Source organism: Nyctereutes procyonoides, unplaced genomic scaffold (genome assembly GCF_905146905.1).
Source record: "Nyctereutes procyonoides isolate TBG_1078 unplaced genomic scaffold, NYPRO_anot_genome, whole genome shotgun sequence".
NCBI lineage: Eukaryota > Metazoa > Chordata > Mammalia > Carnivora > Canidae > Nyctereutes > Nyctereutes procyonoides.
In genome coordinates, this window is record NW_026575137.1 from 4,094,606 (window position 1) to 4,120,797 (window position 26,192).

At 35.7% G+C, this 26,192-nt stretch overlaps 1 protein-coding gene across 1 annotated transcript in view; it reads left to right on the forward strand.

The window, feature by feature from the left end:
- The window catches only part of CNBD1 (cyclic nucleotide binding domain containing 1), a 362,719-nt gene that overhangs the window by 23,037 nt on the left and 313,490 nt on the right, over positions 1-26,192 (forward strand). Inside the window, exon 2 of the mRNA XM_055303353.1 lies at positions 11,257-11,329. Within this exon, the coding sequence (XP_055159328.1) occupies positions 11,257-11,329 (73 nt within the window). The remainder of the gene's footprint in view (positions 1-11,256; positions 11,330-26,192) is intronic.

Consider the following 26,192-nt stretch of genomic DNA (forward strand, 5'->3'; position numbering starts at 1 on the left):
TACAATTGCACCCCAAGGCATAAGATACCTAGGAATAAACCTAACCAAAGAGGTAAAGGATCTATACCCTAAAAACTATAGAACACTTCTGAAAGAAATTGAGGAAGACACAAAGAGATGGAAAAATATTCCATGCTCATGGATTGGCAGAATTAATATTGTGAAAATGTCAATGTTACCCAGGGCAATTTACACGTTCAATGCAATCCCTATCAAAATACCATGGACTTTCTTCAGAGAGTTAGAACAAATTATTTTAAGATTTGTGTGGAATCATAAAAGACCCCGAATAGCCAGGGGAATTTTAAAAAAGAAAACCATATCTGGGGGCATCACAATGCCAGATTTCAGGTTGTACTACAAAGCTGTGGTCATCAAGACAGTGTGGTACTGGCACAAAAACAGACACATAGATTAATGGAACAGAATAGAGAACCAGAAGTGGACCCTCAAGTTTATGGTCAACTAATATTCGATAAAGGAGGAAAGACTATCCACTGGAAGAAAGACAGTCTCTTCAATAAATGGTGCTGGGAAAATTGGACATCCACATGCAGAAGAATGAAACTAGACCACTCTCTTGCACCAGACACAAAGATAAACTCAAAATGGATGCAAGATCTAAATGTGAGACAAGATTCCATCAAAATCCTAGAGGAGAACACAGGCAACACCCTTTTTGAACTTGGCCACAGTAACTTCTTGCAAGATACATCCATGAAGGCAAAAGAAAGAAAAGCAAAAATGAACTATTGGGACCTCATCAAGATAAGAAGCTTTTGCACAGCAAAGGATACAGTCAACAAAACTCAAAGACAACCTACAGAATGGGAAAACATATTTGCAAATGACGTATTAGATAAAGGGCTAGTTTCCAAGATCTATAAAGAACTTATTAAACTCAACACCAAAGAAACAAACAATCCAATCATGAAATGGGCAAAAGACATGAAGAGAAATCTCACAGAGGAAGACATAGACATGACCAACACGCACATGAGAAAATGCTCTGCATCACTTGCCATCAGGGAAATACAAATCAAAACCACAATGAGATCCCACCTCACACCAGTGAGAATGGGGAAAATTAACAAGGCAGGAAACAACAAATGTTGGAGAGGATGCGGAGAAAAGGGAACCCTCTTACACTGTTGGTGGGAATGTGAACTGGTGCAGCCACCCTGGAAAACTGTGTGGAGGTTCCTCAAAGAGTTAAAAACAGACCTGCCCTACGACCCAGCAATTGCACTGTTAGGGATTTACCCCAAAGATTCAGATGCAATGAAATGCCGGGACACCTGCACCCCGATGTTTCTAGCAGCAATGTCCACAATAGCCAAACTGTGGAAGGACCCTCGGTGTCCATCGAAAGATGAGTGGATAAAGAATATGTGGTTTATGCATACAATGGAATATTACTCAGCCATTAGAAATGACAAATACCCACCATTTGCTTCAATGTGGTTGGAACTGGAGGGTATTATGCTGAGTGAAGTAAGTCAATTGGAGAAGGACAAACAGTGTATGTTCTCATTCATTTGGGGAATATGAATAATAGTGAAGGGGAATATAAGGGAAGGGAGAAGAAATGTGTGGGAAATATCAGAAAGGGAGACAGAACATAAAGACTCCTAACTCTGGGAAATGGACTAGGGGTGGTAGAAGGGGAGGAGGGCGGGGGGTGGGAGTAAATGGGTGACGGGCACTGGGGGTTATTCTGTATGTTGGTAAATTGAACACCAATAAAAAATAAATTAAAAAACAAAACAAAACAAAATACTTCATTCTCTTATTTTTTTCTCTTGTAATGTAACTATTTTGGGGAATGCATTTTCTCTGGAGAAAGACTTTAGTTATATACAGTAAGTTCATGAAAACATTCAGTATTTTTGCCTTCTCAATATTTTATAGTTTCACGTTTGATATGCTCTTTTATTTAAGAATAAATTTGATATGTGTTTAATATATATCATTAATTATGTAATTTATATTTATATCCTCAGTGATTCAGTTTTTACTTAATTTGTAGGTAAGAAGCAAAGAAAATTACTATGGAAGTTATTTTGTCTCCATTTATTCCTGAAACTTTTGCTTTATGAATTTTAATGCCATATAATTTGGAACACAAAAGTACTTAATAGAGTCCGTACCTAAATCTGTACTTCTTCATTTATCGACTTTAGACGATGAATATTTACAGTCTAGGATTAAATGAGAAAAATTTCCCTCTTCATATCATAATTTGATTAGTAAGGATATTAATGTCTACTCTTTGACTAGTTGCATTCATACCTTCAAATATTATTATTAATGTCCCATTATTTTAAAATATTTTAAAACTGTAAATACTGATTATTTACTATGTGAGAGTATTTGTGCAAATATATTTTATACTTTCACTTCTCTGCTGAAACTTTCAAGTTGTTACTCATTACTATTTATACCCTCTTCATTAGAATTTATGAAGAATTTATTATTTGTGTTAAGACTTACAAAATACCTACTCTTTTTTTTAAATATTTAATTTATTTATTAATGAGATACAGAGAGAGAGTGACAGAGACACAGGCAGAGGGAGAAGCAGGCTCCATGCAGGGAGCCCGAAGTGGGAATCAATCCTGGAACTCCAGGATCAAGCCCTGGGCCAAAGGCAGGCGCTAAACCACTGAGCCATGCAGGGATCCCCAATACCTACTCTTTATTAGAATAGTGTCCATAATATTTAAGCTTCAATTGTATGTGTATCACATTGTATTTTTCAAAGAAGCCTTATGGTTCTTTATACTCTCTGAGGTCTTATAGTTATTTATTACCTTTATTGGAGAATAAAATTCATTATATATACCCCTCACCTCCTGATTTGTCTTAATGTTTGCCAGGACTTTGTTATGGAGAAGATTAAGGCCACACAGAGTTTTGGCTGGGGATTGAAATAATTGTTTATCTTCAAAATATGGTAAAATTTGCTTATTCATCATGTAGCATCTAGAATATCTGGTCTCTTTGTAAATCATGTATTATGTTTCCTCTTTCTCTTTCTGGGTCATGGTATTTAATTCTTCATATTCATATCTTTGAGAAAAGTGTTCTTATATGTTTGAGCATTTTTTTTCCTGTGCCATTGTTTCTGCTTTCTTATTCAGAAAAAGTTTTCACATATAGTATCTGGTTTCTTTTTTTTTTTCTAATTTTATTTATTCATGAGAGACAGAGAGAGACAGAGAGAGAGAGGCAGAGACACAGGCAGAGGGAGAAGCAGGCTCCCCTCAGGAAGCCCGATGTGGGACTCCATCCCAGAGCCCCGGTTCATGCCCTGGGCTGATGGCAGACGCTTAACAGCTGAGCCACCCAGGCATCCCTAGTATCTACTTTCTATCTTTGCTTATCATCATCTCTTTTTCTTTTCTCTATTTGAATGTGTTAGCTGTTATGTTCTGATTATATTTTCATAAATAGTGCCACTTTTGCTATTCCTAATGTAAGTTTTGTCAGAATTTTGTTTCTCTTCCTAAATATAGCCTGTTTATTTGTAATTTCTTTCTATTGCCTTATTTGTATTTAATGTCATGTAGCTCTTTGTTTTTCTTTCACCAAGGATGTGTGTGTGTGTGCGTGCATGTATGATTGGTGAGGGCTTTCTCCCCACTCCCACTATTTCTTCTGATGCATGTTATTTAATTTTTATTTGATAACTTAATTGTTTCTCATTGTCTTTCACAATTTCCCATAAGGGTATGTTGCCTAGCATCCAGATTATTGAATAGTGGTTATTTTTTGAATAGATTACTTGCTTGAAAAAAAAGAGCAGTAGCGAGTAAGCTGGTACACTGGACAGATTAAATTTTCTTGTATGCTAACTTTGAATACTTTCTCATCAACTCTTCTTCACTCTTCCCTAAATGATATATCTCTGATTACTACTGTCATAATTCATATTCCAAAGGTTTCTTGGTAGTGACTTGGCATCTATTTTAAATTTGAGTATAGTTGACACATAATGTTACATTAGTTTTGGGTGTACAACTTAGTGATTTGACAAGTTTATACATTATGTATGCTATGCTCACCACAAGTGTAGCTACCATCTGTCCTGTTACATTGCTATTACAATATCATTGACTGTAGTCCTTATGCTGTTGATTTGGCCTCTATTTATTTCTCTTCAGTGACTGAGACAAGCTGCTTCTGTGTTGATTGCCACCTAACATTTGTCATCCTACCACTACAACAACCTGATTCTTTAAAAAATATGGGTATATGTGGAATCCTTATTCAGCTCTACATTCCATATATGTCATGGGCTTTGGGTTCTCTTTAGTTTAAGTCTCAAGAACTTCCCATTTTAAGTAATATTTCATTGGTTGTATTTTTTAGGTCTATACCACCGTCCTTAGAGAACTCTGCTTATTTCTGCCAACAAGATGAGCTTCTTTATGTCTTTTATAGTTTATTGACACTACACTGTTTAGCTTTATTTTTCAGTTTGTAGTTTGGAAATATGATAAATGTTCAGTATTTTTTCCTTTTTCAAATTTTTATTTAAATTCCAATTAGTTAATATACAATGTAATATTAGTTTCAGGTGTAGAATTGAATGATTCATTGCTTACATATAACACCCAGTGCTCATCACTTGCTTGAAAAAAAAAAGAGCAGTAGGGAGTAAGCTGGTATAGTGGACAGACTAAATTTTCTTGTATGTTAACTTTGAATACTTTCTCATCAACTGTTTTTGCTCTTCCCTCCTTAATGCCCTCCTTAATACCCATTACCCATCTAGCCCATCTTCCCACCCACCGCCTTTCCAGGAGCCCTCAGTTTGTTCTCTATATTTAAGAGTCTGGTAAACAGGGATCCCTGGGTGGCGCAGTGGTTTGGCACCGGTCTTTGGCCCAGGGCGCGATCCTGGAGACCCGGGATCGAATCCCACTTCAGGCTCCCGGTGCATGGAGCCTGCTTCTCCCTCTGCCTGTGTCTCTGCCTCTTTCTCTCTCTCTGTGACTGTCATAAATAAATAAAAAAAAAGAGTCTGGTAAACAGTTTTAATGAAGATCAAAATTGTTTCCTCTTTTTACACTATGTTATTTAGTGGGCTCTTTGCTCATGGTGAGATTTTAATGCCCCCAAATGACATTGATGTGATCTTTAATCTTTTTTTAAAATATTTTTTAAAAAGATTTTTTTTTAATTTATGATTGAGAGAGAGAGAGAGAGAGAGAGAGACAGAAGGAGAAGCAGGCTTCATGCAGGGAGCCAGATGTGGGAGTCAATCCCGGGTCTCCAGGATCACGCCCTGGGCTGAAGGCGGCGCCAGACCGCTAAGCCACCGGGGCTGCCTGTGATCTTTAATCTTATGTAGAAGAGAGGTGAAATGTTTTAAATATGATAACCTGCCAGGGGAAGGGTGTGTGTATGTATGTGTGCCTTATGTGTTTTTAAAAGCATTTGGTGATTTATTCTTTGCCATATTTTTGAAAGACAACTTTATTTTCATTTTTTCTGCCTTCATTATTTTTCCTTGATTTATTTTCTTATATATAATTGACCATCACCCGACATATTGGATCCATATTCTTCTTATTTATTCATTATAATTTGACACATATTTACTTAGATCCAAGAACTGTGATAAATTCCTGTGTTTTGTATATGAGTAGGAAGTGGACCCTGCCATCAGGGGTTAGTGATAAGTTGGAAGAAACATTAGGTATAAATGAAAAAGCTCTAAAGAAAGATAGTGTTGCTATAGTGTAACTATTTTCAGGGTACTATAAGAGCATAATAGAAGATACAACTATTTTTTTTCCTAGGGAAAAGAAGTTTTAAACATGTCACAGGTTGATTTCTGAGGTCTATCTAAATGGATGGATGATTTTTTTAAGTTGAGAAAGAACCAAAGAGAATATCATATTGAAGGGGGAAAGTATATTCATGGAATAACCAGAACTTGTGCTATTGAAAGACATTTGGACCTGTGTGTGTAGGGGGATGGATAAGGGGAATGAACATAGGTGGTGTTGTCTGATGAAGCCATAGAAGCTAATTTGGATATGATTATAAAAGGCATTGTATTTGTACATGGTATTTAAACTTTAGTCTGTAGAGGATTGGAAGGATTAAAGCAAGAAAGTTATGTAATCACATTGGAATTTTAAAAAATACTGTAATAGTAATATGAAGGGTCAGTTGGAAAGGAAGAAGTTTGAGTCAGGGAGAATAGATAGGAGGTTATTGGAATAGAGCAGATGAGTAGTGCAATTGAGACTCAGAGTGGGTCTGAAACAAAATACTGACATGTTTCATGCATGTGAAAGGTACTCCTTTTTAGTGTGCACACAATAAGAGAGTTGGTGGCCCTGGCCTTAGGATTGGAAAGGACATATTTCAAAGACATTTAGGATACATTTCAAAAAAGGTAGAATTGACAGGCTTCAAAACACATTGGTCCTGAAGGAGAGAGTATAGAATTAGGACCCTAAGGTTGATGAGAAAGGCCAGATTTTTTTTGAGGGAAAGCAGTTTGAAAGAGATTTTTTTTAAAAATATATTTTATTTATTTATTCATGAGAGACACACAGAGAGAGGCAGAGACATAGGCAGAGAGAGAAGCAGACTCCCTGCAGGGAGCCCGATGTGGGGTTCAGTTCTGGGACTCCAGGATCACACCCTGAGCCAAATGCAGACGCTCACCTGCTGAGTCACCCAGGTGTCTGTAAAAGAGATTTTAAGTAAAGTTTTTGTTATCTTGATTTTGATTTTCAAGGATGACTTTCACGTTAATATTAGTGGAGAGCAGATCAGAGTTCTATGCTGGAGAGATTGATTCAAGGATCCTAATCATACAGAAAAAGAATCTAAATCGAGAAGATAGAGGGATTGAGAATGGATTCATGGACAATGAAGATGAGTCAGTAGAGCAGTCTAATGAGGAAGAAGTAAGCAGGGAGAGAATAGTGTCATAGAAACCTTGTCGGTAGGCTTCACCAGTGTCAGATGTCACACAGAGTTTAGTGCAAGGAAGACTGAAAAAAGTTTTTGGACTGGCAACTACAGGATGTCCTAGACTCTAAACGAAACAAATCTTAATGAATAATGAAAGTGGAAGATAAATTATAATGAGTGAAGAAGTAAAATTGTGTTGAGGAAATAAAGATGAATGTAGATTACTTTTCTAAAAATGTTGGATATAAAGGGAAGTTATTTTGATAATTTGTTGCATAATATTCCCCTCTTCTCATCCCTTCTCAGTTAACATATGTATATTTTAACATATTAACCCACTCAGACAATATAAACCCACTTGTGTAATTATCCATGTTGTAAGTCATCTTTAAGTTTTGGAAATCCTTGATTCGACTATTCCTTTGCCCCTTATGGTTTATTTAGCTGACATTTTTCAGATTCCTCACATTTAATTAATGTTATTTTGAGGGAGAATTAACTTTGGTATTTTAGAAAGCAATATTAGTTGAAATACAAATATACTATTTTTTTTAAAGATTTATTTATTTGAGAGAAAGAGGAAGAGAGCAGGCTAGGGGCAGAGGGAGAGGGAGAAAGTTAAGCAGACCCCATGCTGAGCATGGAGCCTAATGTGGGGCTCGATCTCATGATCCTGGAATCAAGACCTGAGTCTAAACCAAGAGTTCAATGCTTAACCAACTGTGCCACCCAGGTGGCCTGAAACAAATACTATTAATCATCAACGTAGGTATGTTTAATTCCCTATTATTAACACAAATCTAAACTTAAAAGCATAGAACCAGGTGACTTATCCTATTACATAGTTAGTCATTCTGATGTATGTCTGATGTATCCTTTATTTTCTCCATGTTCTGTACTTTAATCCTTTGCTAGCATTCTCCTGCTTATTGGTATAAGTACTGCCATTCTTACCATAAAAAAACGTGTTGATAATGTTTCTGATGCTATTGTTGCTGAACTGCTTCTTTGTGCTCTGAATATTGTGTTAAGCAAAGTTCTACTTATCACTGGATGAGTAATTAGAGTGTGTCCTGCAAGTGCATTTGAAGAGGTCTTAGATTTCTGTTTTCCAGCTAACCATACCCTGATAATTCCACATGGTCATCATCACATTTTCTCCTTGGCTGTGCTGTCCATCTCTTTTGTGCTGCTCAGTAACCACTCCAATAAGCCTAATCTTCTAGTAAATAGAGGTTTTGCATTTACATATTTCTAAGGCTTCACTTATTCTATTGCTTCCTCTTAGCTTTTTGCAAGGGGTATCCACCTTTTAAGGGAAAGTTTATTGGGGAAAATAGTTTAATTTTAACACGAGACTCATTTTTAACAATTTTTATAACTCCCACAAAAGCATACATAATTGACTCCTCTGCACAAATACAAAAATACATATCTACTCCTGGACAGACATTAACACATATAAACAAAAGATCACTAATGTATCACTCAGATAACACATTGGATTTTATTTTCTCTCTTTTAATAATGTATAGTCAGCATTATATTTGTAGAGAAAATTGTTTTTTTAATTGTGCCCTGAATTTCTTGTTCTTTGTTTCTAGTTTAGGATTTACTTTGTAACTTTTTTACTTTTTTACTTTTTTACTTTTTTTTTTATATCAGCTTCTAATCTTCTTTCAAACAAACTGGTCAAAATTCATGATTTCACCCCCATTATAACAGTAAGCCCCCTCTCTACTGTCAAAAGCCCTGCTAAGATATTCATGAGGGAAAACAAGACTGGAAAATAAATGTAAACTTAGTCCCTCTGGAACTTCTTAGGCTTTATTCTGGTATTAAATTTGATCACCAGAAAAGCTCAACTTCTGGTCTCTACAAGGTTACAATTTCATGTTGAAATCTATTGGCTTTTTTCTTTTAACGAAACTGCTTTAAAGACAAAATCCATTATGTTGTTCAACATCCTTCATGTAAAAAGTCCCTTGTCACAAATACCTCCTGGAAATGAAAATCAGCGAAGAAATTTTTTGGTGAATTGTAAAGTGTCCTTCGAGGCTGTACTTAATATATAGGCTATTCTGGTTTTGAGTTTAATTGGCTGTGCCATGTTTAGCACAAAGCCTTACCCCTCAAGTGCTATAGCTTTTCTCAGGCAGGTTGATTTCTCAATTTTTCTATCTTTGCTAGCAATTCTTAGTCTTATAATATGTACCCTGTGATTTTTTTTGTAAGCTACTTTAACTGAAGGATGAAGATATTTACCTTAAAAATCCCCCCTTTAAGCCAGGATTTCTCAAACCTTGAACTTTATAAAAAATATCTATGGCAACCATCCCCTTTTTCTGTCCATACTAGACATCAGGGCTATTTCTGATCCTGTTTTTAGATTGGACTAAAGCAATACTTCATAGAAGGTTTTTTTAAGTCTAACAATCTAAAAATCTACTATAATTGAGATTTTATATAATATTTTATGTTAGAATTATATGAGTATACTTATAAATATTTTTGATAAAAATCTATATATAACTTGGTTCATTTAAAATAGGTATTCCATATGTTGCTACAATACAATTAGGTAATTTTTTGATTCTTAAGACTTAACTGAATAATATAGGTAAGAGAATACCTAAATCATGTAATTAGTGTTTTCAGGTTTATTAAATGGTAATGGTTTAGGTGGATAGCAACCAGTTTTCTGTTTACATTTCTTTTATTTTTTATTTTTAAAAAATATTTTATTCATGAGAGAGAGAGAGAGAGAGAGGCTGAGACACAGGCAGAGGGAGAAGCAGGCGCTATGCAGAAAGCCTGATGTGGGACTCGATCCTGGGACTCTGGGATCACGCCCTGAGCCAAAGGCAGATGCCTAACCACTGAGCCACCCAGGAGTCCCAATTTCTTTTTTCCATTTATTTATTTATTTATTTATTTATTTATTTATTTATTTATTTTTTATTATTTATTTATGATAGTCATACAGAGAGAGAGAGAGAGGCAGAGACATAGGCAGAGGGAGAAGCAGGCTCCATGCACCGGGAGCCCGACGTGGGACTCGATCCCGGGTCTCCAGGATCGCGCCCTGGGCCAAAGGCAGGCGCCAAACCGCTGCGCCACCCAGGGATCCCCCCAATTTCTTTTATTTCAATTTCATGTTTAAAATGTAGTATATGTTATCGATGATTAATTTTAGATCAAAAAAGGCTTAAATGAAATGTCGTTTTGTAATTCAATAATTTGAAATTAAAATTGATAAATTTTGGCATGTCAAATTCTATTCGATGTGGTCAATAAATACATTTTAAAAAGTTTAGAAGTACATTAAGCTGCTGTTTTTTTTCAATACCTTTTCACTAAGGGAAGGAATAATGTGCATGTTGGTATTTATTACTGCTTTCTGTTTTACAACATTTCTAATAGCATGCATTCTCCTGGAGAAAGGAAAGGACCTGTGATGTGAGTGCCCATCATTGTAACGATGCTTATCGCACTCAATACTCTATTTTCCTTTTCATCTCCCTTGAAGGATATCAGTTCTTTCTGGTGCTGAAGGAGAATTGCAATTAGTTTTCTTCTTGCCTATGTTTACTATCTTTCTGCTCCCATATTGGTGATTTGCTTACTCATTAACTCCAGATGAATTGCAAACTGAATCCAGATATTGGAAGGTGCTCTGAAAAAGGGCTAGCCAAAGATGGGCCTGTATGGGATCGAATAAAAATTAGTAGTATTCTGGAGAGAGAGACAGAAGACAGACAGGGACTGTTTTCAAGAAAACTCTGAATTGTTATGACATTGTCAGTTCACATTCAAAAGGTATAGAATGGGGAGTCTGAAAAGCTTACTTCAAGAGGAGGGACATTTTATGACACATATAAACTCCAGGAAAACAATGTCAGACCAGATTTGACATCAATGAAAAAAATTACATTCTTTTGTTCTATTATTTAATCAGTCCTATTTATTCAGTTCTGCTTGCATATCAAAGACTGATGGGCACCTGGCTGACTCAGTTGGTCAAGCATCTGCCTTAGGCTCAGGTCATGATGCCTGGGTCCTGGGATTGAGCCTTGCTTCAGGCTCTCTGTTAGCGGAGAGCCTGCTTCTCCCTTTGCCTCTGCCGCTCCCCATCCCCCACCCTCTCTGTCAATAAATAAATAATCTTTAAATTAAAAAAATGACTATAATACTTCACTTCCATGGTCACTGAATTCTTTTATTATGATTAATCTTTGGAATTAAACTCTATTTACAATCTTGGTTGATAAGATTATAGAAAATTACTCAGTTTTAATTGATTTTTTTTTTCAGGGTTGAAAATGTCTAAGTACATTGATTATGGCCAGTTGAATGCATTGTGTCATATTAGAGGATTACAATCCAGGCAAGTTACTCATGCATTTCTTTTTCTAGCATTCAAATGAATATAAACATGTTTGTTTTATGGATAAAGTATAGTAGTAAACTATTGTTCCCTCCATCGGTACTTGATTTACCACATATATAAAAATATTTGAAAACCTGGAGGTTATTTCTCCAGATGAAAGGGGCAGAATATATGTTATATTTTAAGGAAACAATTGAGAGTGAAGCAAACATAATTCATCCCTAGCTGGGCCCTTTCTAGTACTTGAAAAATAGTCATAAGTGAAGAAAGCTTTAAATGGTTGAAAACACAAAGACAGAGTGAAATAAGTGCTTTAGCAGCACATAGGAGATACCTATTACTGGAAAAATACTGGAGCCAAAGAATTAGGAAATATTAAGGCTCAAAGCTCAGGATTCCTAAGATATGTGATCCTTGAAGATAGAATTTGAAAAAAAAATGATTGTCTTGCCAACTCTGTTTCCCAGGTTGGATTTTTGAAATTATAAAACTTGTTAGTTTCTTACAGATCAGTTTCCTAACTCTCCCATTTTCCTCTAGTAAGAGAGGACCTTGCCTCATCTCTAATGGGACTACTGAGAAAATGCCCTAAGTGTACAGACTTTCTCTACTTTAAACTGTCTCTAGGGGTGCCTGGGTGGCTCAGTGGTTGAGCGTCTCCCTTCAGCTCAGGGCATGGTCTGGGGGTCCTGGGATCAAGTCCCACATCAGGCTCCCCGTGGGGAGCCTACTTCTTCTGCTTATGTCTCTGCCTCTCTTTCTGTGTCTCTCATGAATAAATAAGGTCTTCTAAGTAAATAAACTGTAAGTCACATCTTATTTGTTTATGATAAATATACTTTTTTTAAAATTTATTTATTCATAGAGACACACACACACACACAGAGAGAGAGAGAGAGAGAGAGAGAGAGGAGAGGCAGAGACACAGGCAGAGGGAGAAGCAGGCTCCATGCAGGGAGCCCAACATGGGACTCAATCCCAGGTCTCCAGGATTACACCCCGGGCTGCAGGCGGTGCTAAACCACTGCGCCACTGGGGCTGCCCTATGATAAATATACTTCTTAATCCCCATCACCTATTTCCTTCCCCAACCCATGTCCCCTCTGGTAACCATCAGTTTGTTCTCTACAGTTAAGACTCTGTTTCTTGGATTGTCTCTCTCTCTTTTTTTCTATCTTTGTTAATTTATTTTGTTTCCTAAATTCCACATATAAGTGAAATCATATGGTATTTGTCTTCTCTGACTTATTTTTCTTGGCATTATACTCTTAAACTCCATCCATGTTGTTGAGATGGCAAGTTTTCATTATTTTTTTTCATGGTTTAATAACATTCCACTGTGTGTGTGTGTGTATTACCACATCTTCATTCATTCATCTATTGACGGACATTTGGGCTGCTTCATAGTTTGGCTATTGTAAATAATGTTGCAATAAGTATAGGGGTGCATGTATCCCTTTGAATTAATGTTTTTATATATTTTGGGTAAATACCCAGTAGTGTAATGGATCATAGGTGGTTCTATTTTTAATTTTTTGAGGAAACTCCCTATTGTTTTCCACAGTGGCTGCACCAGTTTGCATTCCCACCAACAATGCAGGAGGGTTTCTTTTTCTCTACATCCTTGCCAACACTTGTTGTTTCTGGTGTTTTTAATTTTCTTGTGTTTCTGATTTTAAAGTATTTCTGTATCTTCATCAATCTTGTCATTTCTTCTTTTTCAGAGAAAGGAAGGAGGACATACTTCTTTTATATTCCTTGGATTTTTCCCAAGAATGGTTTTTATTTTTTCTATGCTCTTATGCCTCCTCTTCCCTCTCAGTGCTTTTCAGCACAGGGTGAAGAATAAACTGCATGCACTCAAATCATGTCACCTTGTTTGAATCCTGGATTAGCCACTTACTGAATGTATGACCTTGGATTGGTTACATAATTTCTCTTTACTTCAGTTTTCTTATTTTAAAAATGGAGATAAAAATAGCACCTATTTTATAGAGTTATTATTAAGATGATTAAATAAGATAACATACATAGAGTAAACATCGTCTGGCACATAGAGCTATATAAATGGTTTTTAAAAATTATTATTGCTATTCAAAAAGACTTATCCAAGTTTTTAACTGTTGAGTTTGTTTTATATGCTGGTCCCTTTGCTAACACATAAAAAAGCAAATTAAAGCTTTGGAGCTGAATGCCTTTTTCCCTTTTTGCTTTTTAAACCAGACATAAAAAACAAACACCAAAAAAATCCTAAACATGTTTCTAGACCTCTCTTCACCTACCTTGGGTGATCAAAGTAAGAGAGGTTGAATTATTTAGATGTGGATCTGCCAAAGTATCCATTCTACATAAGTCTTACCAGCCTTCATCTTCCAGGTGTGATAAATCCCTCCTAAGAGTAGTATTTCATCAGACAATCAGCTGCTCCAAGCCCAGTCTGGTTGTCCTGCCTGACTTCCTTTTATTAAGTCTCACATTTACTGTGCCTTCTCGTAGACACCAAATCCTGTAAATTTCTTGGATGTTTTCTTTTGAGGCATTGGTGTACACTAGGGGCCTGGGACACGGCATGTTTTAGAGTACCTATGTATATATTTTGCTTAGTTTTAGGTTTAGATTCTAGCCTTATATTTTAGAAAAAGATTACATACATATGATTACAAATATGAACATAGATATGAAAAATTAATATCTTTTTAGAGTAAGAAAATAAATTACAACGAATGAATGATGACTTGGAAGTCAGGTCCTTTTTCCCACTGAGATTTCTTTATGCAGTTTATCAGAAATATATACATTGAATTCTTCCAGAATTACAAAGCTTTCAATTCATTTCAAAAAATTGCAAAGAGGGAATCCCTGGGTGGCTCAGCGGTTTAGCACCTGCCTTTGGCCCAGGGCGCGATTCTGGAGTCCCGGGATCGAGTCCCACGTCAGGCTCCCAGCATGGAGCCTGCTTCTCCATCCTCCTGTGTCTCTGACTCTCTCTCTCTCTATGTCTGTCATAAATAAATAAATCTTTAAAAAAATTGCAAAGAGATTTAAGAAAAACATATTCCTCCATATTTATTTATTTATTATGTTAAAAATGACCAATGAAATATTCTTCTCCTATAATAAAAAAGAAAGAATTAAATGACTCAAGGATTGAAATTTTTGAACATGAAACCTACCAAGGGTTGGATTATATATTATATATATAATACGTAAATTTTCAAACATGAAACCTACCAAGGGTTTGATTACATATTATATATAATATGTAATATTTACTATATTATATAGCGTATAATTACTATATTTTATTCCTTAAAATATATGTTATATATTAAAAATATATATAAAATCTATATTATATATTTAAAATTTTTATTATATATTTATATATTTAAAATATATTTTATTTAAAAATTTAAAATATTTTAATATATATTTAAAATATATTAAATAATTATATATTATTTTAAATGGTAAATATTTAAATATATTTCAAATATATTTTATTAATATTTTGAATATATATTTATATATATTTTATGTATAGTATTTATATATTTTATATATAACCTACCAAGGGTTTGATTATATATTGAATCATATATATTTATATGGTTATAAATATATATGTAAATATATATAAATATTTATTTACATATATATGTAATCTTTCTTATAGTTGTCCTTTCTTTGGCCCAGGATGGGAGGATGGAGGGGCAGCTGCTTCTCTCTACCATTTCCCATGTGCCTCTACCCTATGCTCAATTCTAGCTGTTGGAGCTATTCTTGTCCCATACCTGGGCATATGAGAACTCTTCTCACTGCATTTTATACCCTTATGCCTGTGTGTCCGTATATATGTAAATTGTAAAAAGGAAGCCCCACTGTGTGGTGACTGCTGTCCAAATGCATGTGGTCGGTCAGTCGGTGTCTGTTTGATATTTCTTCTCTGAGAATAAAGGCAGTATATTAGTATGTTATTCTGGAATATTTTTTTTATCACAAGTGAAAGAAAAAATGTGTAAACAAGAGGAATGATGTCACTTTGGAATTCTAAATTCTTGGATACAGGATTTTTCATCTTAGGAGACTATATGTTCCAGGAAACCAGATTTGTTTATTTTGTTGCTTCCTCCCCTTAGACATTAGGCATAGAGTTCAATGTTTTGAATTGAGTTACATTCTGATATGTAGTAGAAATAAGTATCTTCTTGATGCTTTAAAAGTATATATGGGTTTTCTATCTGTTGATTAGGAGGATAGCTACATGTTTATAGTGTGATATTTATTTATTTAGAATATTTTATTTATTTATTTATTTATTTATTTATTTATTTATTTATTTATTTATTTTTAAGGACTTTATTTATTTATTCATGAGAGACACACACAGAGAGAGGGAAAGGGAGGAGAAGCAGGCTTCATGCAGGGAGCCCGATGTGGGACTCTTTTCTGGGACTCCATACCTGGACTCTAGGATCATGCCCTGAGTTGAAGCCCATCGCTCAACCACTATGCCATCTAGGCGTCTCTAAAAAGATATTATTTATTTGAGAGAGAGAGAACATTAAGGGCAGGGGCAGAGGGAGAGGGAGAAGCAGACCCCCAGGGAGTTTGATGTGGGGCTGGATCTCAGGACCTGGGATCATCACCTGAGCTGAAGGCAGATGTTTAACTGACTGAGCCACCCAAGTGCCCCTTTATTTTTTTAGAATTGTGTAGAGAGCTAATCATTTAAAAATTTCTTTAATTAATTAATTAATTATTTTTAAAGCAGCTTCTGTTGGTTTGACATTCCGTACTTTGGAGATTTTTTGTCTTTGTCAAAGTACTTTATGATCAGTCAGCTTTTATGTTTAAAGTTCAATTTACTTAGTAATAAACAGAGTAATATGGTTTAAAAGGAAATGTATGCTCTCCTAAATTTCAAATAAACAAACAAACAGGAAGCTACATGTTTGCAACTAAATTTTCTAATGTGGCCAATTATTTTTGTAATTTCTTACAAAAGCTTTTAAGCATGTCTGAATTTAGAACTATAAAAGACAAACACAATTATGATGCATATGCATTTGTGCATTTGTGTAAGAATAGTTGCTTGCCAATTAGCTTTGTGACTGGATATAGAGTTGAATACTTATTCGTGTTTAATAGTACTAATATATAATCACTTATTCTCAAATATAGATGTAGTTATGCTATATATTTTTTATACTTACAGAGATTATAACTCATAAGTAGATTTTAGCCCAAGCTCATTTTTTAGGTTGCCTACCGCATCATTTCCCCACAGACACAATATAGAGTTAACATATTGTAGAACAGGAAGTTAACTCAGAAATTGTCTAGTGGAAACTCCTCAATTTACAGATGATTAATTTTACCCAATTTTCCCAAACAGTATCTTTATTTTTTATACTTTTACATTAAAAAAGATGAAAATGATATCATTAAAATGATAGTAATTAATTAAAATGTAAAATATGCCATTCAGTAATTGTTTCTTTCTCATTACTTCAGGTTAAGGTAAAATACATTAAATTACTAGGGTATTAGAGGTTAATAGAGACAAAAGAAATTATTTTAAGGAGGCTCCTGGACAAGTTTAAGGCTTTTAGAGTCTATTGACAATGATTGGTTCTTCATTATAACTATTTTTATTTCAAAATGTGTTAATTATTCTTTTTCTTAGAGTATTTTGCTAATTCTGTTGCCAAATCATGTATAAACATATTTTTTTGCCATAAGAATTATGTTATGAAGATATAGGTGATTTTTATTGTTAAGGAAATAAAGTGTGGGAGAGAAAGGAGAGAACTTTGAAAATATGGCATATGCACACATAAAAGAGATTAAACTGTGATTCTACAAATATTTATCTGGAATGAAGTCTATTTTTATTTTGAACAGCTTCTACTGATGACCATCAATTGGCACTGTCAATCCAGTGGTAGCAGAAAAGGTGGGCAGAGACAGATGGAATCTTGCATTTATTTTATAGTTGTAAACGAGTTGGAGGCTTGTAATTCAGCGTGTGCTTATTAATGTTATTTTACCTAAAGTGCACGCACTTATATCCAATTGTCTAGAACAAGACTGTCCACCTGAGGCAGCACCTTTCCCAGGGTGCATTTTTAGTGTCATAATGACCAGGAGATGACACTGATAATAAGTGGGTAGGGCTAGGCATTCTAAATAGTGCGGTGTGCAGTAAAATCCTGCACATTGTTCTATCCAAAATGCCAGTAGCACTCTGTGATACTGTGTTTCATAAGAAATATATATTTGGTCTTTGTCCTTATTTTTGTAAGAGAGCTCCTAAAACTGTTGAAATTTCCTAAACGATGAAGTGATAAATGTTATGTTAATAAGGTGACTGTAAGGGTTGATTGCCAAGGAGGACCACCTATGTATTTAGAGGGTTCTAATTTTCAGTCCCACCCCCTGACCTCCTGGAAGAGGCTAGAGGTTGAATCAGTTGCTAATGACCAATAATTAAATCAGTCATGACTATGTAACGAGCTTTTTATAAAAACACAGAAGCATGGGGTTTAGGGAGTTTCAGGGTTGGTTAACGGAGGTGCTGATTGAGTGGCAAACCTAGAGAAGGCATGGGGGCTCTGTACCACTTACCACATACCTTGCCCGATGAATTTGTTCCATCTGGATGCTCATCTGTGTCCTTTATCATATGCTTTTATAATAAACCAGTTGACCCTTGAATAACACAAGTTTGAGCTGGATGGATCAACTAACATGTTTTGCAAGTTTTTATTTAAATTCATTTTTATTCATTCATTCATTTATTTATTTTTATTTATTTTTTTAAAGATTTTATTTATTTATTCATGAGAGAGAGAGAGAGAGAGAGAGAGAGAGAGAGAGGCAGAGACACAGCCAGAGGGAGAAGCTGGCTCTATGCAGGGAGCCTGATGTGGGACTTGATCCCGCATCTCTGGGATCACACCCTTGGCTGAAGGCGGCACTAAACCGCTGGGCCACCGGGGCTGCCCTCCAGTTTTTATTTAAATCACAGTGTAATATTAGTTTCAGGTGTAGAGTTTATATCGCTTATACAAAATATCCAGTGTTCATCACAACAAATGCTGTCCTTAATATCTGCCACCTATTTAACCCATCCCCCTGCTACCTACCTTCTAATAACCATCAGTTTCTTTTCTAAAGTTGAGTCTGTTTCCTGGTTTGCCTCCCTCTTTTTTTTTTCTCCCTGTTACCTGTTTTGTTTCTTAAGTTTGACATATGGGGGCTCAGTCAGTTAAGCGCCTGACTCTTGATTTTGGTTCAGGTCATGATCTCAGTGGGAGTCTGCTAGAGATTTTCTCTCTCCCTCTGCCTCTACCTCTCCCCCATCTCTAAAATAATAAATGAATAAATCTTTAAAAGAATTCCACATATGAGTGAAATCATTTGGTATTTGTCGTTCTCTGAGTGACTTATTTCATTTAGCATAATACTCTGGCTCCATCCATGTTGTTGCAAATGGCAAGATTTCATTCTTTTTGATGATTTTATTCTTTATGCTCATTCTTTATATACATATATTACACACACATGCACACACACACACACACACCATATCTTCTTTATCCATTCTTCAATGGATGGACATTTGGTCTCTTCCCATAGTTTGGCTATTGTTGGTAACGCAGCTATAAACATCAGGTGTATCCCTTTGAATCAGTATTTTGTATCCTTTGGGTAAATACCTAGTAATGCAACTGCTGGATCAAAGGGTAGTTCTATTTTTAGCTTTTTGAGGAATCTCTGTACTGTTTTCCAGAGTGGCTGTACCAGTTTGCATCCCTGTCTTCAGTGTAAGAGGGTTTCTCCTTTCTCCACATCCTTGCCAATACCTGTTGTCTCCTGTGTTGTTCATTTTAGCCATTCTCACAGGTATGAGTAGATATCTCATTGTAGTTTTGATTTGCATTTCCCTGATGATGAGTAATGTTGAGCATCTTTTCATGTGCATGTTAGCTATCTGGATGTCCTCTTTGGAAAAATGTCTATTCGTGTCTTCTGACCTTTCTTAACTGGATTATTGGTTTTCTGGGTATTGCGTTTGGTAAATTCTTTTTTTTTAATTTGTATTTATTTATGACAGTCATACAGAGAGAGAGAGAGAGGCAGAGATACAGGCAGAGGGAGAAGCAGGCTCCATGCGCCAGGAGCCCGACCTGGGATTCGATCCCGGGTCTCCAGGATCGCGCCCTGGGCCAAAGGCAGGTGCTAAACCGCTGCGCCACCCAGGGATCCCCTGGTAAATTCTTTATAGATTTTGGATACTAACCTTTTATCAGATATGTTATTTGCAGATATCTTCTCCTGTTCCAAAGGTTGCCTTTTAAGTTTTGTTGTTTGTTTCCTTCCCCACGTAGAAGCCTTTTAATTTGATGAAATCCTAATAGTTCATTTTTGCTTTTCTTTTCCTTGCCTCAGGAAACATCTAGTAAGAAGTTGCTCTGGCCCATATCAAAGAGGTTACTACCTGTGTTCCCCTGTATGATTTTGATGGTTTCCTGTCTTATGTGAAGATCTTCCATCCATTTTGAATTAATTTTTGTGTATGGCAAGAGGAAGTGGTCTGGTTTCATTCTTCTGCATGTTGCTGTCCAGTTTGTTGAAGAGACTTTTTTTTTTCTATGGGACATTCTTTCCTGCTTCCTCAAAAATTAGTTGACCATAGAGTTGTGGGTCCATTTCTGGGTTTTCTGTTCTGTGCTATTGATCCGTATCTGTTTTTTTGTGCTAGTACCATACTCTTTTGGTCACTATAGCTTGGTAATATAACTTGAAATCTGGAACCGTGATGCCTCCAGGTTTGCTTGTCTTTTTCAAAATTGTTTTGGCTATTCAAGTCTGTTGTGGTTCCATACAAATTTTAGGATTGTTTGTTCTGTGAAAAATGCTAGTGATATTTTGTTAGGGATTGCATCAAATGTGTAGATTGCTTTGGGTAATATACACATTTTAACAATGTTTGTTCTTCCAATCCATGAGCATGGGATGTTTTGCCACTTCTTTGTGTCATCTTCAATTTCTTTCATAAGTGTTCTATAATTTTCAGAGTACAGATCTTTTACCTCTTTGGTTAGGTTTACTCCTAGGTGTCTTATGGTTTTTGATGAAGTGGTAAATGGGATTGATTTCTTGATTTCTCTTTCTGCGGCTTCATTATTGATGTATAGAAATTCAACAGAGTTCTGCATGTTGATTTTGTAGCCTGTGACTGCTGAGTTCATGTATCATTTCTAGCAATTTTTGGTGGAGTCTTTTGGATTTTCTACTCTTCTGCAAAGAAGAATAGTACTTCTTCTTTGCTGTATTCTTCTTTGCTGATTTAGATATCTTTTATTTCTTTTTGTTTTTGGATTGCTGAGGCTAGGACTTCCAGTACTAGGTTAAATAGCAATGATGAGAGTGGACATTTCTGTCTTGTTCCTGACCATAGATAAAAGCTCTGTTTTTCACATTGAGGATGATATTAGCTGTGGGTCTTTTGTATATGGCCTTTATGATGTTCAGGTATGTTCCATCTAGCCCTACTTTGTTGAGGGTTTTTCTTTTATTTTTATTTTTTTGAGGGTTTTTCTTTTAATCAAGAATGCATGCTGTATTTTGTCAAATGCTTTTTCTGCATCTATTGAGATTATATGGTTCCTATTCTTTTATTAATGTCATGTATCACATTGATTGACTTGGGAATAGTGAACCACACTTGCAGCCCAGGAGTAAATCCTAGTTGTTCATGGTGAATGATTTTTTTTTTAATGTTCTGTTGGATTTGAATAGCTAGTATTTTGTTGAGAATTTCTGCATCCATGTTCATTAGGGATATTGGTCTATAATTCTCCTTTCTGTGGTGTCTTTGGTTTTGGAACCAAGGTAATGCTGGCCTTGTAGAATGAGTTTTCCTTCCATTTCTCCTTTTTGGAACAGTTTGAGAATAATCATATTCACTCTTCTTTAAATGTTTGGTGGAATTTCCCTGGGAAGTCATATGGCCCTGGACGTCTGTTTGTTAGGAGATTTTTGATTACTGATTAAATTCCTTTGCTGGTTTTTGGTCTGTTCAAGTTTTCCATTTCTTTCTGTTTCAGTTTTTGGTAAGCTTATGTTTCTAGGAAAGTATCCATTTCTTTCAGATTGCCAATGTGTTGGCATATAATTTTTAATAATATTCTTTTATAATTGATTGTATATCTGTGGTGTTGGTTGTTATTTCTCCTCTCTCCTTTGTGATTTTATTTATTGTTTTTAAGAAGTCTGGCTAGGGATTTGTCAGTTTTATTTATTTTTTCAAAAAAAAAAACAATGTCTGGTTTCATTAATCTGTTTTACTGTTCTTTTAGCTTCTATATAATTTATTTCTGCTCTAATCTTTATTATTTCCCTTCTTCTGCTGGATTTAGGCTTCATTTGTTGTTCTTTACCTAGATCCTTTAGGTGTATGGTTAGGTTGTTTATTTGCAATTTTCTTGCTTCTTGAGGTGGCTCTGTATTGTAATCATCTTCCCTCTTATGACTGCTTTTGCTGCATCCCAAAAGTTATGGACCTTTATATTTTCATTTTCATTTGTTTTCATGTATTTTAAAATTTCTTCTTTAATTTTCTGGTTGACCTGCTCATTCTTTGTAGCATGTTATTTGACCTTCATGTATTTGTGGTCTTTCCAGATTTTTCTTGTGATTGACTTCATATTTCATAGCTTTGATGTCAGAAAAGATGCATTGTATGATCTCAGTCTTTTTGTAATTGATTTTGCCTGATTTTTTTTAATCTATTTTGTGATCTATTCTGGAGAATGTCCCATGTGCACTTGAAAAAAGGTGTGTTTTGCTGCTTTAGTATGAAATGTTCTGGAAATAACTCTTAAGTCCATCTGGTTAAGTGTGTCATTCTAAGCCATTGTTTCCTTGTTGATTTTCTGCTTAGATTATCTGTCTATTGCTGTGAGTGGGGTATTAAAGTCCCCTACTATTATTGTATTATTATCCATGAATTCTTTGTTATTGTTAATTGATTTATATATTTGGGTACTCCCAAGTTAGGGGCATAAATATTTACAATTTTTAGATCTTCCTGATGGATAGATCCCTTTATTATGATATAATGACCTTCTTTATCCAATTTTATAGTCTTTGTTTTAAAATCTAGTTTGTTTGATATAAGTATGGCTACTCAAGCTTTCTTTTAATGTCCATTAACATGGTAGTTAGTTCTCCATTCCCTCATTTCCAATCTGCAGGTGTCTTTAGGTCTAAAATGAACCTCTTGAAAGCAGCATTTAGATGGATCTTGCTTTTTTTCCTTTTAAATCTGTTCTGATACCCTATGTCTTATGATTGGAGTATTTAGACCATTCATTCAGAATGAATATTGAAAGATATGAATTTAATATCATTCTGTTGTAGAGTTGCTATTTTTGGTGATGTTTTCTGGCCCTTTCTAGTCTTTGTTGCTTTTGGTCTTTCCTTCCCAAAGAATATCCTTTAATATTTCCTGCAAAGCTTGGAAAAAACTGGTCAAAAACTCCTTTTGTTTTTTTGTTTTTTCCTGTCTGGGAAACTCTTTATCTCTCCTATTCTGAATGATAGCCTTGCTGAATGGAGTACTGTTGGCTGTAGGAATTTCCCCTTCTGCATGTTGACTATATCATGCCACTTTCTTCTGGCTTGCCAAATTTCTGTGGAGAAGTATGCTGCTAGCCTTATGGGTCTTCCCTTTTAAGTTAGGGACTTCTTTGTCATTTTGCTTTTGGGACTTTACCACTATATTTTGCAAATTTAACTACAAATGTCTTGATGTTGGCATGCTTTGCTTTGTTGATGTTGATGGGAATTCTCTGTGCCTCCTGGATTTGAATGTTTGTTTCCTTCCCTAGATTAGGGAAGTTTTCAGTTATTATTTCTTTCAATAAACCTTCTACTCTCTTTTCTCTTTCCTTCTCTGAGACTCCTGTGATATGAATGTTGTTATGTCTGACGGAGTCACTGAATTCCTTAAGTCTACTCTTATGATCTAGCATTCTTCTTTCTCTCTTTTTTCAGCTTCATTATTTTCCATAAATCTATCTTCTATATCACTCATTCATTCCTTTGCCTCTTCTATCCTTTTAGTCATTACATCTATTTGGTTTTAAATCATTTTTCATTTTGGTCTGATTTTTTTTTTTAGCTCTTTTATGTCTGTAGTAAGGGTATCCCTGATGTCTTCTATGCTTCTCCAGTTCTTTGTTGTTTTTTTTAATTTTTTAATTTAAATTTTATTTATTTATTTATTTATTTATTTATTTATTTATTTATTTATTTATTTTGCTTCTCCAGTTCAACTAGTGTCCTTATCACTATTGCTTTAAATTCTGGATCAGGCATATTACTTTCAGTTAGATCTTTGACCACTACCTTTTCTTGTTCTTTATTTTGGGATGAGTTCCGCCATCTTGGCATTTTGTTTAGGTCTCTGTATTCTGTATGGTAGAAAAGCCTATTATGTTTCCTGCTCCTGAGAGTATTGGCTTTATGAAGAAGAGCTTATATAGTATCCAGGGCCTGATGCTTCAGGAAGTGTCTATGATGTGTGCTGTGTGCACTCTGCTGCTATGTTTTAACTGTTTTATTGTTAGTCCTCAGCAGAGGTTCTCCTTGCCTGCAGTGCACAGTGTTTGGACCTTGGCCAGAGTATGATAAGTTTTAACTAGATGTGCTCTGATCTGTTTGTTAAAAGAGATCTGATGCTATTTCCTCTAGAACTGAAGCTTTGTAGAACTCTATGGTCAGTAGACATGGTACATGTGAGGGTTTGTGTTGGTTTCTGGGGAAAGAGCAAAGCAGTAGCAGCAGAATTGCAAGGGGGCAGAATGTGGTGGAAATAGTTTAGGCAGCCAGTGTTAGCATTGTGCTGTTTACTGAAGTTGTTTTATGTTGATGGGAGGCCATTTCCTTTGTCCCTGGAGAGAGTACTCTGTTCCTCTCAGGGAATCATTCTCAGAAGAGTGAATAATTACCCTTCATGCATCCCAGGTGTTTTTCAGATTATTTTCATGATCTCTTTTTCTAGGTTTTTTTTGCCTGCATGGAGCTGCAGAGTGCACTTTGGGCTCTATCCAGCCAAGTTTGCTGACTTAAAACTCTAAACCTTAAGGACCTCATGTGGTGGGGACTGGTGCTGGTTTTCTGGGGGAGGGCTTCGCCACAGTGGGACTCATGCAGTCTTGACCAAGAATGACAGTTGCATCAGAGTGCAAGGGCATGGAATTTGGAACTAAGCAGGCTAAACAGCCAGTGTCCAGTTTAGCTGCCCTTAGCAGGTGTTTCTGAGCCTATGCTGAGGGGGAAGAAGGGAATTGGCACCCACCAGTTCTTTTGTCCCTAGAGAGGTGACTCTAAGAACACCAGCTCTCACAGATGCACTCTCTGTGTATGCCTTAGGCGATCCTCCAATGGTGTCATGTGCCCTCAGATTGCTTGTGGGTTTTCTCTCCAGGAGTATGGCAGTGTCCTCAGGTGTCTATCCCAGGCAATCCCACCAACCTCTAAAACTTCTGTCCTTGAGCTCTGCTGATTGGAAAGCTCACAAAAATAAGCCCCTTTCAGCTTCCTGAACTGTTTCTCACCTAAACTATGTTTCTGCACTTCCTATGTTCCTCGATGTGACCTCTTCTTTCCCTCTAGATATGCAGGTTGTTCTGTCAGTCCTCAGGTCGATTTCTCAGGTAATTCAGAATGGTTTGAAGTTACCTAACTGTGTTCTAGGGAGGAGGCAAACCTAGGGTCCTCCTACTAAGCTGCCATTTTAGCTCCCACCTCACTTATGTGCATTTTTTTCTTGACAAATATAGTACAGTACTGTAAATATATTCTTCTAATAACATTTTCTTTTCTCTAACTTACTTTATTGTAAAAATACAGCATGTAACATATATAACATAAAAAATATGTTTTAATTGACTATTTTGTTATCAATAAGGCTTCTGGGAAATAGGCTATTAGTTTAGTTTTGGGGGCATCAAGAGTTCTGCATGAATTTTCAATTGCACAGGGGTTTGGATGTGGGGGTGAGTGGTTCCCTTAACCTGCTATGAGCTTCTGTAACAAACTAGCCAAACCTGAACTTGGAAAGAGACATGGAAAGCTCCCATTACTGCCAAATTGGACAGAGCTGTGGGTAACCTGGGGATCTGCTTTATGTGATTGGCATCTGAAATAGGATGGGAGCGGTCTAATGGAACTAAGCCCTTAATCTGCGGGATCTAAGACCATCTCCAGGTAGTGTTAGAACTAACTTGAATTCTCAGACATCCTGCTGGTGTCTCCAGATTTGCTTGGTATTTTGAGAGGACCCCCTCCCATACACATTGGAATTCATTCCAGGAACTCATAATTCCATTCTCCCTTTTCTTGCCCTCTTAAGGAACTCTGCTCTAGAGGATGTTTTCTTAAATATATACTTTCTCAAGTTAGAGAAGCTATAGATAATCCCCAAGAAGTCATTAACACTCAAATTTCCCTATATCTTGATTTAAGAAACAAACTCATATTTATAGGAAAACCTGCTTCTCATCTCTATTCTCTATCAATATCATCACAATTAGACTAAATTCCCAGAGGGAAACAATCATATGAGTTTGATTCACCGCTGCATTTTCATTGCCTATTTCAGTTCATGGCACATAGTTGGCATTCAAAACATATTTGCTGAATGCTTGCCATTTACCCCGTAATTGAAGCATGAAAATCTTGCAGACATGTTTTATTCACTTGTTTCTTTTTTTCTCCATATGTTATACTAATTCTAATGTTTCTTTTTATATCTAATACTTGCTACTTATCTTTTATCCAG